Source organism: Solanum tuberosum, unplaced genomic scaffold, assembly GCF_000226075.1.
Source record: "Solanum tuberosum cultivar DM 1-3 516 R44 unplaced genomic scaffold, SolTub_3.0 scf00042, whole genome shotgun sequence".
Classification (NCBI taxonomy): Eukaryota; Viridiplantae; Streptophyta; class Magnoliopsida; order Solanales; family Solanaceae; genus Solanum; species Solanum tuberosum.
Genome location: NW_006238967.1, coordinates 570,287 through 587,351, shown reverse-complemented (window position 1 = coordinate 587,351; position 17,065 = coordinate 570,287). Strand labels below are relative to the sequence as shown.

The 17,065-nt window shown below is 36.3% G+C and overlaps 1 protein-coding gene across 1 annotated transcript in view; it reads right to left on the bottom strand.

Annotated features, from left to right (window-relative positions):
* Window positions 1-2,061: 2,061 nt before the first annotated feature.
* LOC102606042 (THO complex subunit 2) overlaps window positions 2,062-17,065 on the bottom strand; it is a 57,637-nt gene continuing 42,633 nt past the window's right edge. The window contains exons 24-32 of the mRNA XM_006343116.2: window positions 16,741-16,922; window positions 15,986-16,592; window positions 15,754-15,858; window positions 15,094-15,249; window positions 14,924-15,004; window positions 14,029-14,415; window positions 8,076-9,236; window positions 3,071-3,369; window positions 2,062-2,464 (exon numbers count right to left, since the gene is read on the bottom strand). Of these exons, the coding sequence (XP_006343178.1) occupies window positions 2,395-2,464; window positions 3,071-3,369; window positions 8,076-9,236; window positions 14,029-14,415; window positions 14,924-15,004; window positions 15,094-15,249; window positions 15,754-15,858; window positions 15,986-16,592; window positions 16,741-16,922 (3,048 nt within the window). The 3' untranslated portion in view covers window positions 2,062-2,394. The remainder of the gene's footprint in view (window positions 2,465-3,070; window positions 3,370-8,075; window positions 9,237-14,028; window positions 14,416-14,923; window positions 15,005-15,093; window positions 15,250-15,753; window positions 15,859-15,985; window positions 16,593-16,740; window positions 16,923-17,065) is intronic.

The following is a 17,065-nucleotide window of genomic DNA, read 5'->3' as shown; positions in this document are numbered from 1 at the left end:
CATTCAAACGTTCATTCGAAAGGTATGTTAAGGCTAAGCTATGTCCTTCCTTTGAACACAAATTTAGGAAATTCTTAAAACGTCAAATGCGATATTTTACTATTCTATTGCTAGAAAAACCTTATTTGAAAGGCATTGGGATCGCAACTGAAGTATGTTCATAAATCTATTATGTTGGTATTCCTCTCGATTGGTTATATAGCGTCTTCGACATCTATTGGTCATTTTGTCGACTTTTTTTACTATATGTCCATATGTATGAATTCATATTCTTATCTGAGTGTTGTGACTTAAAAAAAATTATGAAGGGACACTAAGAATTTGCAACCATCTCTCCTTCCTTGTTGAAGTGTATGCTGAAAAAGTTTAAACTAATATGTCGATTTTCAAAACTCGCAAATACAATTTGTATGTTTAAACTACTAAAGGATATGTTTTATTTTTTGAAATACTTCCTTCTACAAACTATTAAAGAAACATGTATACAAACTAATTGAAGCACTTAAAAGATCTTTATGAGCATTCTCAGGTTTAAGTTAATTTTATAAATTCAAGTAAAGTGTTTAAGTTTATTCGGAAAGCATATGAGGTTCTACGGTGCAAGATTGTGAGAATAAGAGTACCAAAGAGCCAAAATTGACTAAGTTCTTATTATGACATACTATATGCATTCAGAGTTTATATCATAACATGGTATATGCATTAAACTCCAAGCTATAATCGAAGGGAAGGGGGCCTATTTGCCGACGCGTTTATGTTTATATTACAGATGGCCACAAGTTGGCAAATATGATGCCGATTAGCTACTGAAAGAGACTACAATTGCTAGCATTTGCTTGGATATATATATATATATATATATATATATATATTGTGCATATTTGATTACTATGAGGTCAAGCGTCATCCATGAAGGCTAATCAGAGTTGGTGGTATATCTATTACCCTTTTTACAACAACTATTTATGATTCTACTTTCCGCATTACTTATCAGTACATTGTGATTTGACGTCCTGTTGCTTGAAGAAGCTGTATTTTTTGTTTTGTGCAAGTAGATCCAGGTAGGGATTCTTTCAACCCCTCCGCTAGGATTTGAGGTTCAAGTATGAGCTAGTATTTTATTATTTTGGCTTGTCTACCTTTGTTTGTGTGACTTCTTGCTATTCCGGTCATGATTTTAATGATCTAGGCTTTGTATTTCAAATGTTGTGTTGCTTGACCTTCCCGATCCACAATTTAGTCGACTAGTATATTTCAGTGGCTAACTCATTCGAATGAAATATCAAGTGCCAATCACACCTCATTTAGTTTTGGGGCGTACAATTCATTACTACATTTTACTCACTGCTACATGTCATCACCTACTATTTTCAGCTACCGGTATCATCACCTGCCATGATCATTAATTATCACGATCCACATTTTTTTATAATCATCAATCACCACAATCGATAGTTGCCACTACCGACCACCATTACCATAATAGCAAGATTGTAGTTCATAAAATGTTTGTCTATTACAAAAAATTGGATAGAATTTTTGTTGTTTCATATGAAGAAATTGAAAAGAATAAGAAATAGAAGCATCTAATTTAGTTTATCCACAATATCCACGAGATGTTCGTCTTATAACAAGCAAAGGTGTCGTATTCAATGCAGGTTGATGCTTTGTTTGTCGACTAAAACCCAAGTGTATGATGTTTCCAATCATCATTAGACATTGTATATCAAAAGAACTTTCAGATTAAGCACCAGCAATAGCATTAAGAAAAAACTAAATCCACAATACCATATGCTCCCGACATATCCAGCATTAAGCTCATGACATTACCCAATAAAACTATAGCTGTATGTAAATAATCTTCTTGGATTCAAACTTAGAACACCATACAAACTGGATTGTTGAATTTAGACTACATGATTTGTTTGAATTACCTGCATGGACACGTCAAACTATTGCAACAAGTTATGAAGTGTGAACTTAAACTTCTAGTGCTAGATCCTGAAGTTCTTTCATTATCTAATCGGGGAGGAGGGGGGGGGGATTTGGTAGAAATACTTGTGTCAAAAGTGGCCATTTATTTTTTACATTTCAAACAACGGCTAAATAAACAGTCCAAAATAGCCATGCCACCTAATATTTCTTTTTTCCAAAATTGTAAGCAGTATACACATGACATGTAATATAATGTAAATGGAGAGTTCCGAAACAATTTGCCACAAAGAAACACATCCTTCTTGCCTACCTACATGCAGGTAGTAATTCAAACCTCATCAAGGGCCTAATAAACAATTGACTAAACAAAATTGGTCTGGGAACACATATGACACAAGCCCAAAAAGAACAAAGTAAATTTTACTTCGGCAGAACCTCAGTTGTCTAGTGGTTCAGCAATTACTTCCGATGCCGCCTCTTGGGCTCAGCTCTTTGCCTCTTGTCGTCATCCCACTCTCTGTCATACATACTGTGGTGCATAGTTAAGGCATCAAATATAAGCACACTTCAATGGCAAGTCATGACACTGACTTTATACCAGCAGTTCCCAAGTTGAGTTCTCAAAAGTTAAATTTCAGTTGATAAGATATGCAGTTCTAAAAACGATTATTTACACCAAAATCATTGTACCTTTCATGTAATATATCAATTTATGGAATCATAAATGACATTTGAACATTGATACCAAATTGACTTCAAAAAAACTCACAAACCCCTGAAAGTGAAATATGGGCAACAAATTTTGGGTACATTATATGAAATAGTACAAATGCACCAAAATTTATCTAATTATAATTGTATTTTTTTCAATAGTAGTACAGTATGCAATAGTAGAGGATTTCAATAAACCACCGATAGAAAAACCATGCCTATCAAATGACAACCACTAAAAAGGCCATTAGATTGGTAGCATTGTACAATTCTAGCCAGACTTGTATTTTGGATGACAAGGCATTGCTGATAAAAGAAACAAAATCTTCCATTCAAACAAAACAGTTGCATATGTTGGTTTATGCAGCAGATGGTCAAAAGAAAACTCTTAAGGAATTGTATGCACATTTATCATTAAGGATACGAGTCCGCATCACGACGGGGTGCTTTGCTGGCACTTTCTTTTCCATGAATCCTAAGACCTGGCTCGTCCAAGTAACCTGGACGCTGCTGAACAATAACACCCTTCCGCTCTCCCCTATCTCTTCCATCACTGGGTTGCGTCATATTAATAGAAAGAGGAGGAGGATGAGCAGCGGGTGAATACTCTCCAGGTTCTGAAGCCATATGCTCTCTCTTAAGTTTACGCCTCTTTGAGGCATTTGGATCCATATCCTCTTTAACGAGGATGGCTTTCTCCCTCTCTCTTTCCCTCTCCTCTACCTACAACACACAAATGAAATGTAAGTAACCACTAACATGCAACAAGGCAGCAAGAGATCTCAAGGGTTTTACTAGAAAGAATCTGATCTTTGAAACAAGTAGGTAAACTACAAAACATAGTTAAACAACAAATACGTCTCAATCCTAAACAAGTTAGGGTCAACTAAATGAATCCACACTTACACTGTCACTCCAAACTCGTAGCAAATATTACACAAAAGAAAATAAATTTAATATGTAATTAAAGTAAAAATTGATTAAAAAAATCCAAGAAAATACACGCCTCTGACCAATATGAAGACAGGAAGTTATTTTAAGCAAGGAAGCATTAGAAAATATTTGAGTATTACTGTTAAGCCAACACAGAAAACCAACTAAGAAATTAGTTTCTACCATCCTTATCACCCCAATTGGAAAGAGGATGCAAAAGGTGTAAGGAAAGAATATCCCAGCTGCTACATCTCAATAAGGTAACATGTCAGTGGATACAGAAGTATAAGAAGACAAGAACTCAGAAGTGTTGCAGGTCAAATGATTAAAAAGAAGGAGATGGATAGTCATGATGACAAGATATGGAAGCAAACTGATGCATAAAATTTAGACAAGCAAACAAATGGCAAACCTAGTCCTCATAAGTGTTCAATGTCTTCCAAAATGTTAGAGACTCTTAACCTAAAACTATTTCCACTAGTACTAAATATTGAGGCAAGCTCATTAAGCACAACCCAAAATTTATCAAGACAGAGTCCAAATGATTAAAAAAAGTTAAAGATGGATATATAGCCAAATAACCATTACATTGTCATGGGCCTAAAATTAAGTGACCCTGCTACTTCTAATTTTAGTTCACTCGGGCCTTAGTCAATGGTCAACCTTGGCCAAACCCTCCCAGTCTTCACTTTTAATCATCATCATGAGCACATTATACTCTTTGGGAAGCCTACCCAATACCACTTGAAGTTCCTCCAGCTGCTTAAGAAATAAATGAATCTCCTTGATTTGCCTCCTAGTACAAACTTTTTAGTAGTTGTGATGCTTCCTCCTCTTGAATAGGGTAACTGGAACCTAGTTTGTTGTTTCTCAGACCTCAGGGGCCAAATATAACCCAAAACAGGGAAACTACTCCCTCCATACTTTAAAGAATCTAGTTTCATGTTACTGGTCAAAATATGAACTCTGGGCATATTATCACATTAGAAATTAAAAAACCTAGAGAAAAATACTAGTTAACTTGGCAACTGAGGTAAAAAAACTGAGCAATTGTCCAACTCGAACCACAGGAACAATAATTGGGATCTACATACATTCTTACACAATTAAAACTCAAGCGAAAGTTGTAGAATGAGATCGGAAGAGGTATAGGATGCAACAGAAAATATGAGTACAGATGGAATCGCCATAGAGGTATGAAGAGGTTGGAGTAGGATGACATACCAACCTATTCAATACAACACTAAGAAATGGTAGAATGCCTGATGCAAGCAGCAGGATCTTGATTCTAATTTATAAGAATAAAGAAGATATTTGAAATTGTCAGAAATATCGTGGCATTAAGCTTATGAATTATATAGATTGATAAAGCGTAGACTTAGGGACACTCAGTGACGTGAAAGGAGTGTGCCTTAGGCGAGAGGCGAGGTGAGGTAGGGCCCTATTACTGGCGAGGCAAGGTCTCAAAGGCAAGAGGCGATGAGACATAGGCATCGCCTTTTGTGAAAAAAAAAAAAAAACTTGACTCGGCAATTTAAAACTTTAAAACGTAAAATTAGGTGACTTACGCACCTCAAACGTCAAAGTCAACTCTTCTCATTTCTTCTTCTTTCTTCTCTGTTTCGACTTACGGGCTTGTCCTCCTTCTTTCTCATTAAGAAGTAAGGCAGTTTTGTTCTTCCTCAAACTGCAATCTGCCCAATTTCCTCTTTCTCATTCCTCTGTTTTAGTATTGCTTGCCATATGAATTATTGAGTCATTCAAGTTCTGACTTTTAGTATCTACTATTTACTTTTAGTTTTTCAATTGAAATATTTGTTAATAGGTTATTGCTATTTAGATTTTGGTTATCTATCTATGCAATTAAATATTTTAAGTTTCTAGTATTAATTGGTGCCTCATTCAAAAAGGCGAGGCAGACCGTCTTTCATCATCCAAAACACTAGGGACACTACAAGAGGTACTGAGAACCAATTTAGGTTTATGTTTGTTTGCGGATGACGTAGTTATGAGGTTAACTCTAAGGTAGCGATTACAAGACACCCTAGAGTCTAAAGGGTTCAGGTTGAGCAAGATCATGACCAAGACATAATACTTGGAGTGCACGTAGTGATGTAACACATGAGGCTGGCATGGAAGTAATGCATACACAAGCTATTCAAACGAGAGGAAATTTTAAGTATATTGGGTATGTTATCCAAGAAAATGGGGAAATGAGGATGTCACTCATTATATTAGTGCAAGTGGATGAAATGAAGGCTGGTATCTGGAGACTTGTGTGATAAGAAGGTGCCACCAAATCTTAAAGGTGAGTTCTACAAAGTGGTGGTTAAACCAACTATATTGTATGAGGCAAAGTGTTGGCCTGTTAAGAACTCTAATGTTCAAAAGATGAAAATTGCAAAAATGAGAATGTTGTGGTGAATGTGTGGGCACACTAGGAGAGATAGGATTAGAAATGAGGATATCGGGAAAACGATGGGTGGGCTTCGATGGAGGAAAAGATGCGGAGCGAGGTTGATATGGTTCGAACAGGTGAAAAGGGGATGCACAAATGCTCGGGTGTGGAGCTATGAGGGGTTAGCTATGGCGGGATTAAGGAGAGGTAAAGGTAGGCCAAAGAAGTAATGGGGAAAGGTGCTTAGACAAGACATAAGGCAATATCAGCTTACCGAGGACATGCCTGTAGATAGGAGGTTGTCGAGGTTGTCGAGGATACAGATTAGAGTAGGAGGTTACTAGGTAGTAGTGTGTTATCTTGCTATCCATCAATACTAGTAGTCGAAGTGTTGCTCCTATAGTTTCTTCTCCTTTAGTTTCTATTACTATTTGTTGTTTCTTCTACTTTGATCATTGTATTATTTTGTTGAAGTTACCGTATGTTTTGTTATGCTTTCACTTTTGTTGTTTTTTTTGTCTACTTCGGGCTGTTTTTCTTTGAGGCAAGGGTCCATCGAAAATAATCTTTCTATCTCTGCAGCAGCGGTATGGTCTATGTACTCTCTACCCTCCCTAGATTCAATTTATGGGACTACACCGGGTATGTTATTGTTTCCCAATGGACCTACAATGGAAGTTATATTCTTGTTGATGGATGAAAATTTATGGCGAGAGAGAAAGATCCACACATGGTATCCGTTGATCCAAAGAAAGCATATGATTAGAGTGCCTAGAAAGGTTCTTTGGTAGGCGTTGGAGAAGAAAGGAATCCATGTTAAACGTTCATAAAGGACTTGTATAAAGAAGTCCTCACTAGTGTTGGAATAGAAAAAATGCTCATTCAGAAGACCATTCTCTTTCTTCTACAAATGTAGGAATCTCAAGGTACCACATGAAGAAATAAAAATATTTTTTATTTTATTAGAATTTCTTTTATAGTTGTGTAAATGAAAATCAATGTTGGGGTTAAATATGATCTTATATATTCAGTTAAAGAGGTACAAGGAGTTATTATATTTTAATTGTTAAAATGCAATTAAGAAAGAAGGCAAAATTTCTACTTATTTATTAGTTAAAGTGATTATGAAAGAAAAGAAACAAGAATAGGATTCTTTTGAAAGTAATATTTTTATCAGGAATAGAAAGGATTTAATAAGAAAAAAGATACTAATAAATTTACCAGGAAAAAGGCATTTTTGACCCATTAGTTAAAAATAGGGGCAATTCTGGACCAAACTATTAGTAGTAGGGGAATTTCTTGACCAATCTATTGATGGCAAGGGCATTTTTGGACCAAACTATTAACTGAGGGCATTTTTGTTCAATATCCATAATTTAAGGGCATTTTTAATCCTTTTCCAATTATTTTATGCAAAGTCACTCTGTAGTGTGCCAACTTATGTGTCGAATGTGCTGAAGCCAAAACTCAATTCAATGCTTCAGTGCATATTCTAAGGAGTGATAACGCTAAAGAGTATATGTTAGAAATGTATTCTTCAACAATCTTCATGTGTTGATACCATCTCTTGAAATGAAGTGCGCTCTTGAAACGGAAAGCTTCTTCAATTTAAGAACAAAGGTCAACTATAGAGGGCAGGATTAAAAAAAGGAAATGGCCCCTAGAAAGGAGATAGACTGACAATACAACATGTTGTTTCTTTCACGAGGCTTCACTTCCATTTCGATGCTTGCTTAGAAACATTAAATTTAGATCTACAGATATATAGCCAAAACTAACTTTGAATTACGATCAACGATTTTTTTAAAAATATGAGCAAATAGGAATAACTTCAAATGGAATTACCAAATTTAGAATGTCAGAATTCAGAATAGCATGCAACGAGTGAGTAGAATATCTATTTTTTATACAGACAGAAAATGTGTATACCTGTCAGTCTCAAGGATAATGGAATTCTAAACTATCATAATAGTATATATTCAGTTCCAGTGACCTGCCTAAAGTTCAATAATAATTGTGGGCATAACGTAATAACATCAACAATTAAACTGTCTACTGTATCTTGAAAAATTATGCATGAAATGTGAATCAGGCTTACCTTAATTGAAAGTTCTCTCTCTTCCCGCTTTCTATCTCGAAAATCATCTTCTCTCCTTCTCTTCAAATCATCCTGCAACAATGTGTTATTCTCTTCTGACCGCCGTCTCTCTCTCTCATCATGCCTTGGAGAAAGTCTTTGACTATGCCTGGCAGTTCCAAAACGTCTATCAGAATCGTCATCTCTCCTGCCTGCATTAATGGATTGCGGGACCAGGTGAGGAGGCAGTGGTGGGGGTGGAGGCAAATTTTGATTATACAACCGATCATCTGTAAGAGATTTCTCTACAGACGCTTCACTATGTCGCAGCTTGCTCCTGTCATCTTTGATCCTTTCATCCTTACTCAACCTATCAAAGTTCCTATCAGCAACTCTCTCATGTACTCTCTCAATTGAACGTTCTCTTCCATGCCGCTCCGTTGACCTATCTCTTGATTTTTCAAATGCATCATCACCGCGAGACCTATCAGGACGGTCCCCTCGCTCTCTGGGGTCTCTCTCAAGTCTTTCACCACCCTTATCTTTTGATCTATCAAGAGGCTTTTCAGAGGCTCGGTTCAATATTTGATCATCAGATCCATGTCTATCATAATCTGCTGGATGAAGTTTATCTGCAGCTCGTGCATCTATTAACCGTTCTTTCTCCGATGAACGAGCATCACCACATTCAATATCTCTACCGTCAATTTCACCTTTCCGGCGTTTGTTCAGTCTATCAAGCTCTTCTGCGGGAATAGATCTCTTCTGTACTTTTTCATTAGCTTTAGAAGCATCATGTCGAGGCGAATGAACCAGACGCAATGTGGACTCCTTATGCACATCAGAACTTTCACTGACATCATCTTTTCCAGCAGAAACCCTCAGATCAGCAGATTTAGTAGTTGTAAGTTCAGCATTAGATTCATTTGAAGGATCTAACAATCTCGTCAATGAAGCTGCACCTTTAGGTGCAGCAGAAAACATGCTACCATTCCCTGAAACTGTAGTAGAAACATTAACACTCCCACTTGCTCTGCTCTCAGAAGGATAACTAACATCACCAGAAGCAGCTCCAGATGCTCTTCCAACAGCTTTCCCAGACTTGTCATCTTTTGCAATATCATGCTTTTGTTGCTTTGAGAGAGATCCAGCCGGAGTAGCTCGCTTGCCTGTGGCTCTTCCCTAAAGAAAAGGGTGAATATTTTTTAAGTTCAAACAAGTTAACAAAAGAGAACTACTCAACTGAATAATGAAGGATCCTTCCATATGCAGAAAGATTCATTGAAAAGGAAAGCAAAGCGGTTACTTCATAATACATATCACACACTAACAATTTGGGGTGGCAAATAGGCGGGTTGGGTTAGGTAAAAAATGAGTCTAACCCATTTCTTCTGTATCTTCATTTTTTAAAAATCTCAAACATCATTAAAATTCATGTTCTGCTTAAAATTGTAGAATTGAATTGCTAGCTTCTTTGGTTCTTCAATGAATCTACTTAATATATATATATATAGTACGTTACTGCTAACAAAACTAAGAAAATATGGATTAACTAATGAGTCTATTACTCAAAAGCTCACTTAACTAGCACACTCAACCAGATATTTTAGACTTTCCACTGTCCAAATACCAATTTAACTATCTGAATTATCAATCTATGCTCTTTTTTGTACTTTTTAAATATTATGATACTTTCTGTTTCTAATTTATATTATGGACTTATCTATGCCGAGGGTCTATCATAAACAGCCTATCTACCTCCCAAGGTAGGGGTAAGGTCTATGTGCACTCTACCCTCCTCATAGCCCACTTGTGGGATTATACTTGGTATGTTGTTGTTGTGGACTAATCTATAGGATAATATATCTTATTTATAAAGTAAAAAAGTAATTTTAAAAAAAAATCAAGCATATACAATATTAATAAAATAATGGAGCATAGTAAAAAAATTTACTAGATAATTTAGGTATAATTGAGCCATCATTCTCTCCTCACAAGTAGAACAAGTGCTTCTTATTCAATGACTTTACTAAGCCATCTACTAGACTACTACACATTATGTATATGTCAGTGTTGTCAAAGGCGCGCTTAAGCTACAAGCGTAGAACATGTTGAGCGCTTTGTCACGCTTTATGGGCACTTCAGCGTCATCAAAGCTCTAAGCTCTGAGGCATAATTTTTCTTGCTAATGAGTGCAATCCTAAAGATGTGACACTAAACAACTGATATTTCACATTATTGTAATGTTTTTTAAATTTCTTTGTCCTTATATTTATTATTCATGCTTACGATTTTTAATATTGGACTACACATACATAGTTGTAGTTTTCCTCAATTTGAGTTTTTTTCAATTAAGCCCACAATTAATTTGCACTTAAATCCCCAAAGGATCTAAGAGCTTTTTTGCACGTTTCGCTTTTTGATAACACTGATATAAGTTATACATTGGTTTCAATATTTTTATTTCCTCCCAAAAAAAAAATTGGTCCCACTAGATGCAGAGAATCACTATGATGAGATTGAGAGGATCAAATGGGTTGAACTGTTGAAGCATCTTCAATGACGATTTAGAAGTGTTGAAGTAGCAGCAAGTTGAGGGATAACTGAAATTGGTTGTATGGAATACATATACCGTGTCTGCAACTTGCGAATTAAACCCATACATGGCAAGCCCATTTTGATCCATACAATTACGGGTTAAAATATAGGTTGAAACCCACATTTTACCCATTTAAAATATCAAGTTGGCCAAAATCTTGACATGATATTTTTTTTTGAGAAAGGTAACTTGTATTATAAACAAAAGAATACATAAGGAGTATTCTAGTAATACTTACATCCAAAAGTTGCAAAAAGTAAAGAACTCCTATGGAGGTCATAAGAACTCTAAAATACTAGGAATATCCTCTGCATCTTGAGGATATTCATGTCAAATCTTGACATGATATTGAAAACAACTTATATGTAAATCCCTCATGAAGGTTGATTCGGGTTAATTATGAACCGAATAACCTGATTAAAATAACCCCAATGTATGTTTGGACCCACGCGTGGTGGGTGGGACCATTGGGACATGTTAACATATGTGCATGGTGCATGGTGCAAGATGGAAACTATATTTAAGTGTTAAGTGGCTAAAAGTATCAAAATGGAATGATGGAATCAAGTCCAATGCAGTGTCATGGCATCATATCGCATGCCTAATGTGAAGAACTTAAAGTTTTTGAGGGAGAGTGCCTGGCAAGAGCAGTAAGTGATGTGAGGCCAAAAATATATATTTTTAATCATTATTTGCCTCACACTTGGTATTTTTATTTGTCCTTTTTGAGCATTAATTTTATGAACTGTGTTTAATAGTATATTTTATTTGTAGGAGTAAATTGGTGTAAAGATGAAATTTGGAGCTAAAACGAATTAAAGATGGCAGATTATAGAAGGAAATCAAGCAAGCAGCTTAATGGATTAAATTCAATAATAATGTATAATATATCAAGTGTGAATTGTGAATGGTAGAATTGAAATTGAAAACTGCTACCCACGTGTCAAAATCAGAAGACACTCACAAAATTTGAACCTGACACAACTTCACGCGGAAGACCCGATTCCTTTTCGTTTTGGGTTCATAATTTATTTTGGACTCAATTATTTTATTTAGAATTTTCTACATCTATAAATAGTCCATTGGAATAATTCTTGGAAGGGCATCAATCAAATACGAAGTCGTCATACTTTTTAGGATTCTTTTTCTTCTTTTGTTAGACATTAGTAGCTAAAGACCCTTGTTTTGGGGTTGTAGCTACGAGTAATTGTTGAACATCGATTGTTTTGAATTAATGTTGATTATCGCTTAAATGACTTTTGTATTCTTGTTTTAGCATTTCATGCTTGATCACCATAGAGATAAATATATTGTCTATACTTGAACTCGAGAGACAGAGAGGTAGATAGACCAAAGAATACAAAGAGCTCGATCTCTCTAACATATCACTTGTTCAAATTCATGTTCAAGATTGACCCCCGGACGAACACCGAGCTTGGTTACGAAACAAAATATAGTTAGACAGTCAATTGGAGTAAGCAATTGGAGTAAGCGATTAGAGGTTGAGAGAACATGATCATAAAATCAACCCTGTAAATCAGTAATTTGATAACCGTAGTTAATACATCTCTGCAAGAGATGTGATACATGAATTCTTAGTAAGCTGCAGCCCTAGAATTGCCCCACTTATTGTAAGTAATTTTATTATTTTATTCCTACATTCTTAGTATTCAAATATAAATTTAACTTGTTTGTCACGCTTGAATAAATAATTAGACTAGTATAATTTAGTAAAATAGTGAAGTCCTTTGGGTTCGATAATCCAACTCTTTTAGAGCCACTATATTACTTGCGCGACCACGTACACTTGCACATGCAATTGGAAGCAATAGTAACGTTAGCCCTCAACACAAGCTCACTAGATACTCGTTCCTAGGCACTAGTATAAGGGCTCATGCCACAAACACATCACGAGAGGGATTCTTCAGCTAACCACCCAGCCTTGTGATGGTCTCGTGCCACAAGGAAGGCAAGTCCAGGAACAACTAAAGCCACGCAGTGAGCTCACGTTACAAGCCTATTGTGAGGTCCCACAACGTATCAGTTGTTAAGGTGAGACGTTGCATTGTTCATGGAGGGTGTCGTTTCAACTCTATCTATTTTATATCATTTTTTTTTTATAGAGGTTTGCATGCCCGACAATTAGAACTCATGCTATTCCATTAGATGCTCCATAGTCTTAGTGTGCAATCTGGGCTAGCTGGACTTCATAAGTTGATATAAATTTGGTTAGACAATTATTTTGTATCTAATGACCATTAATGTGTTTGGACTTGCACTCATTACCTCTCATTACTTACATAAGTGGTTAAGTGAATGGAGAACTGGTTCGCTTGATAGGTGGTGTTAGCGGAAGACAGTCACATCTAAGGGATAATTTGGGACGGGACACTATGTTATGTAAATTGTGGTATAATTATGCATGTTACAAATCTCATCCCACCTTTTGAAGGGAGATTAACGAGACCTTTTTCTATTTCCTTCCTAAAAGAGAAAAGTGTTTTGGGTGACGGTGTCACAAGTTAGGCATCACCTCCATCCAATATACTTTGGTGAACCCCCACTATAGATCCAGTGGAGGAGTCTTAGTTTCATTTTTTTTCATAATTGGGTTGAAAGACCCAGACTTTGATCATTCTCTTATTATTGTTGTTTCTTATTGCTTATTATGGATATGAGTGTCAAAATGGTAAAATAGGATTAGTTCTCTCGATGCTAGTAGAGTGTCGGGTGCCAGTCAGGTAAGCCTAAAAATTGGGGTGTGACATTACACGATGGAACTAGAGCCACAAAAATTTTGTTCCACGATATAGCCTTCTAGGTCAAAAAGTTCTAGAATAAAACTAGTGCCATCAAGAGAGTCAACTACAAAGTCTACAAGACAAAAAACTATTAAGTAGTTATGAAAAAACACCACATCAAAAATTTAGTTAAGATTGATAATTTGTGTAGGAATAATTGTCGAGCTAAGAGATGCTAAATTAGTGAAGATGTGAAAGAACACATCCATCATGAATGAAACATACATGCTCCATCAGAATACAAGTTACTCAACAAGGACTTCCATAAAGGACCAAAGCTTATGTTACTAACTAAGCTAGAAATGGTTTACAAGACCGTCTCAATATCATAGTTGGTAGTTAATCAATAGAGGTGGCTATTTAAGATACTATGATAAAATAAAAAAAGTGAAGCTCAATACAACTACATTTAGACATAAACTACTCTAGGCTCTTTCAAGTATCAAGTACGACGATCGATGTAAACATAATTTGCAACAATCACACACTTAATTCAAAGGGCATAGCCACAAGAAATCCACAAAGATGTTTGCTAAATTATGTATTAGGAAGGTCAATACTGTAGGAAACATACCTCCTGCTCGCCAGACATCTTAGAAGCAGCTTTTATGGTACTCTCTTCCAATGGTCTACACGTAGAGTTTTGACTTGGAGTATCAGACTGCAGGGTAGCAGATGGCATAGATTGCACATCTAGTCCATTAATTGATTGACTTCCCTTCTGTTTTGTCTGACCTAAATCAGGTTTTGGCATAGAACTGTCCGGCCTATCCAACTTGCCATCAACTACTATTCCTGCCACCACGGTTCTTCCAATAGAAGGCTCACCTTGAGAAACACTAGCCCCACTCCCATTTGGTATGGCCACTGAATTACCAGCCGAAGACTTAGAAGCAGGTGCTGCTGCAAGTTTTAGTTCTAGGTAACCCATTCCAAACTCTTCATCTGTCACCCATGATGGCTGGGGAAAAAGAAGGCAAGCGAATTGCAAATATCAATTAATTAAGTCCCTGAATCAGCATATATAAACACAAGGTAATTATAACCTCAAACAGAAATAATCTTACTGCCCCAATTTTTTTCTTTTAATGTTTTACTGAACATGGAATTGAATGGAATTTAAGAAAGAAATACTGCCAGACATACCCTTTATCTCCATGAAGTCACATCAGGTCCTAACAAATAGCATGTCACTAAAAGTAAAAAAGCGTAAACATGGGACGTGTCTAAAGATGAGAAGTGCTAATTTTTTTGGGACAAATTGGAAGGAAATACGTAATATTTCATCTCAGGCTTTCGCCAGCCAATGTCACCCTGCCCTCCACAGGAAAAAGGAAAAATGGTAACAAGAAGAAAGAAGTAGAAACTCTTAAGAAACCATATAATATGGTTTTTAACTGTTGTAGTCAGGCAAGGTATTGCTCCAGAATCAGTTAAAAACTATGATTAAGCTTTAATCCAAGATTTACCTTTCTAGATGCCAAAGCTGCAGCAACCCCTGTAGCCAATACTTTGAGATCCTCTCTTTCATCAGATTTAATTTTGGCAACCTAGAAGACCAAAGAATAAAAGCAAAAACCTATGAGCTTGATGTTTTAGAGTTCTGAAGATACAATTCTGTATTTGCAATCAGGTTTACCCTCTTCTCAAGGTTTATTCCACTCTTCCGAGTAACTGGAAAGACACTGGAGATCTTTGTCAATAAAATAAGAGCATTTCTGATTTCCATGTACTCAGTTGATTCCAGACACTGTATGAGCAACCTCGTGATTCTTTGACTCCACTTCCAGTGTACCTTAAGCAGAATTGCAACTATTAAGTAATAAGGTAAGAGTATTTAACAATACGGAACAAGAAGACAGGTGGAATAAAAGAAATAAAGCATCATAACTTTTTTGTATCACACAATGGGAGATAAAGGTGGAAGTCACAAAGAATATCTAATATATCAAATAAGGACAACAAAAAATTCTTAAGAAAAAGAGAAGTAGAGGAAAGAGAGAGTAAAGGAGGACCACCTCATGAAAAAGAGTACACCTTATATACACTTCTTGAAGAAAATTAGTGTTGTGAAGTAAAATTCAATCACAAATTTACGTGTTAGGATGATAATCCATATTGTTTGTAGACCGCTCATTTTCAGATGCTGAGAAATGCTCCTAAGGAGAAAATCTTTGGAAGTGAAGTGATTGGCCAAATTATCACAATAGGGGCAAGTAAGGAACTGAGCTCAGTTTATTCCCCACAAATTTGAACTGCACTCATGTTTTCCCATACATATGAAATGTCACAGACTAACCTTAATAAACTGCCCATACGTAACACGCTGACTGTTTGGATATCTGTAATAGACGGCAAATCCAGGCATGTTTCCACACTCACGTTCATAAATTGATTCATCACCCTTCAATTTAAAATTTAAAAAGTTAGAAGAGGTAGATAGTATAGCTGCACATTATTAGAAACTGCCAGTCAAACTACTACTTCAGTCCATTGAAGGTACTATGCAACAGAGATGTATTGAAGTGTACCTTCCAATAATAAGCCGTCTTCAATGTCTCATACAAAAATCTTCCTAGTCGACCTACTTCATATTCGGTGCAACAACAGATCATGGGTTGTAGTGTCTTACATATCAAAACGTCTATGTGGTTCACAGTGTTAAAGAAAGGTGTTCCAAGGGAATGAAGAGTATTAACAAACACGGCACAATACACAGCGTCCGGCATACTGAATGTACAGCGTGGAAATATACACCGCTGAAGGAATTCCATGTTGATCTTTAAAGTATCAGGACAGGAACTCAGCCATGTATCCTTTTCACGAGTCAGGCGTCTTCGAACAGATGTTACATGCTCTTCATGCCTCTGAAGCTCCGTCGTCAATCGATCTAGAGACTCTTGAATTCTTTCTTTATCTTTTTTCCTTTTTGTGATTGCAGAACTTGAATTATCAGAAAGTTCTTCCAGAGCTTTTAGAGCAGCATGCTGCTTACCAATTTCAGACTCGTAACGGGATCGAGGAACATGAAGATCATATAGTGTAAGACCCCAAAAGGTGGCATACAAGTCTGGGGACAAGCTATTCCAGGCTTTTGAAGGCAACATTGTTTTGATGGTATCAAGAAGATCTGTCCATCTACACATAAGATAAGAAAGGCTGAATAATACTTAAATTGACCATACAAGCAGGAAAATAGATTATGTGCAACAAACGCAAGTACATGCAAAACATTTATATAATAACACTATCTAACTACTCGAGCCTGGAGGTCAGAAAGTATTACGAGATAGGTTTCCGAGATGAACCAAGATCAAGGAGTAAGTAAGCAGATGAGTCAGATCTTTCAGACTCCTTTTCAGCATTGGCTGCATTCACTGCTTCATCACTATCTGAAGGCCAAAAGACATCTGAATTTCTCTGACACCTGAAGAGCCTCATAACAGGCCGATAAATCAAAAATGCTACCTGAGGAGGTAAGAAATCGCATCTGTTATAGGAAATACTGAAGCATATTACTTACAATGCTGTGAAAACGCTAGAACAGAGAAGACCTAGAAAAAACCTAAGAGAACATTTGGATGGAAAGTTTTGCTGCCATTATTTTTTTA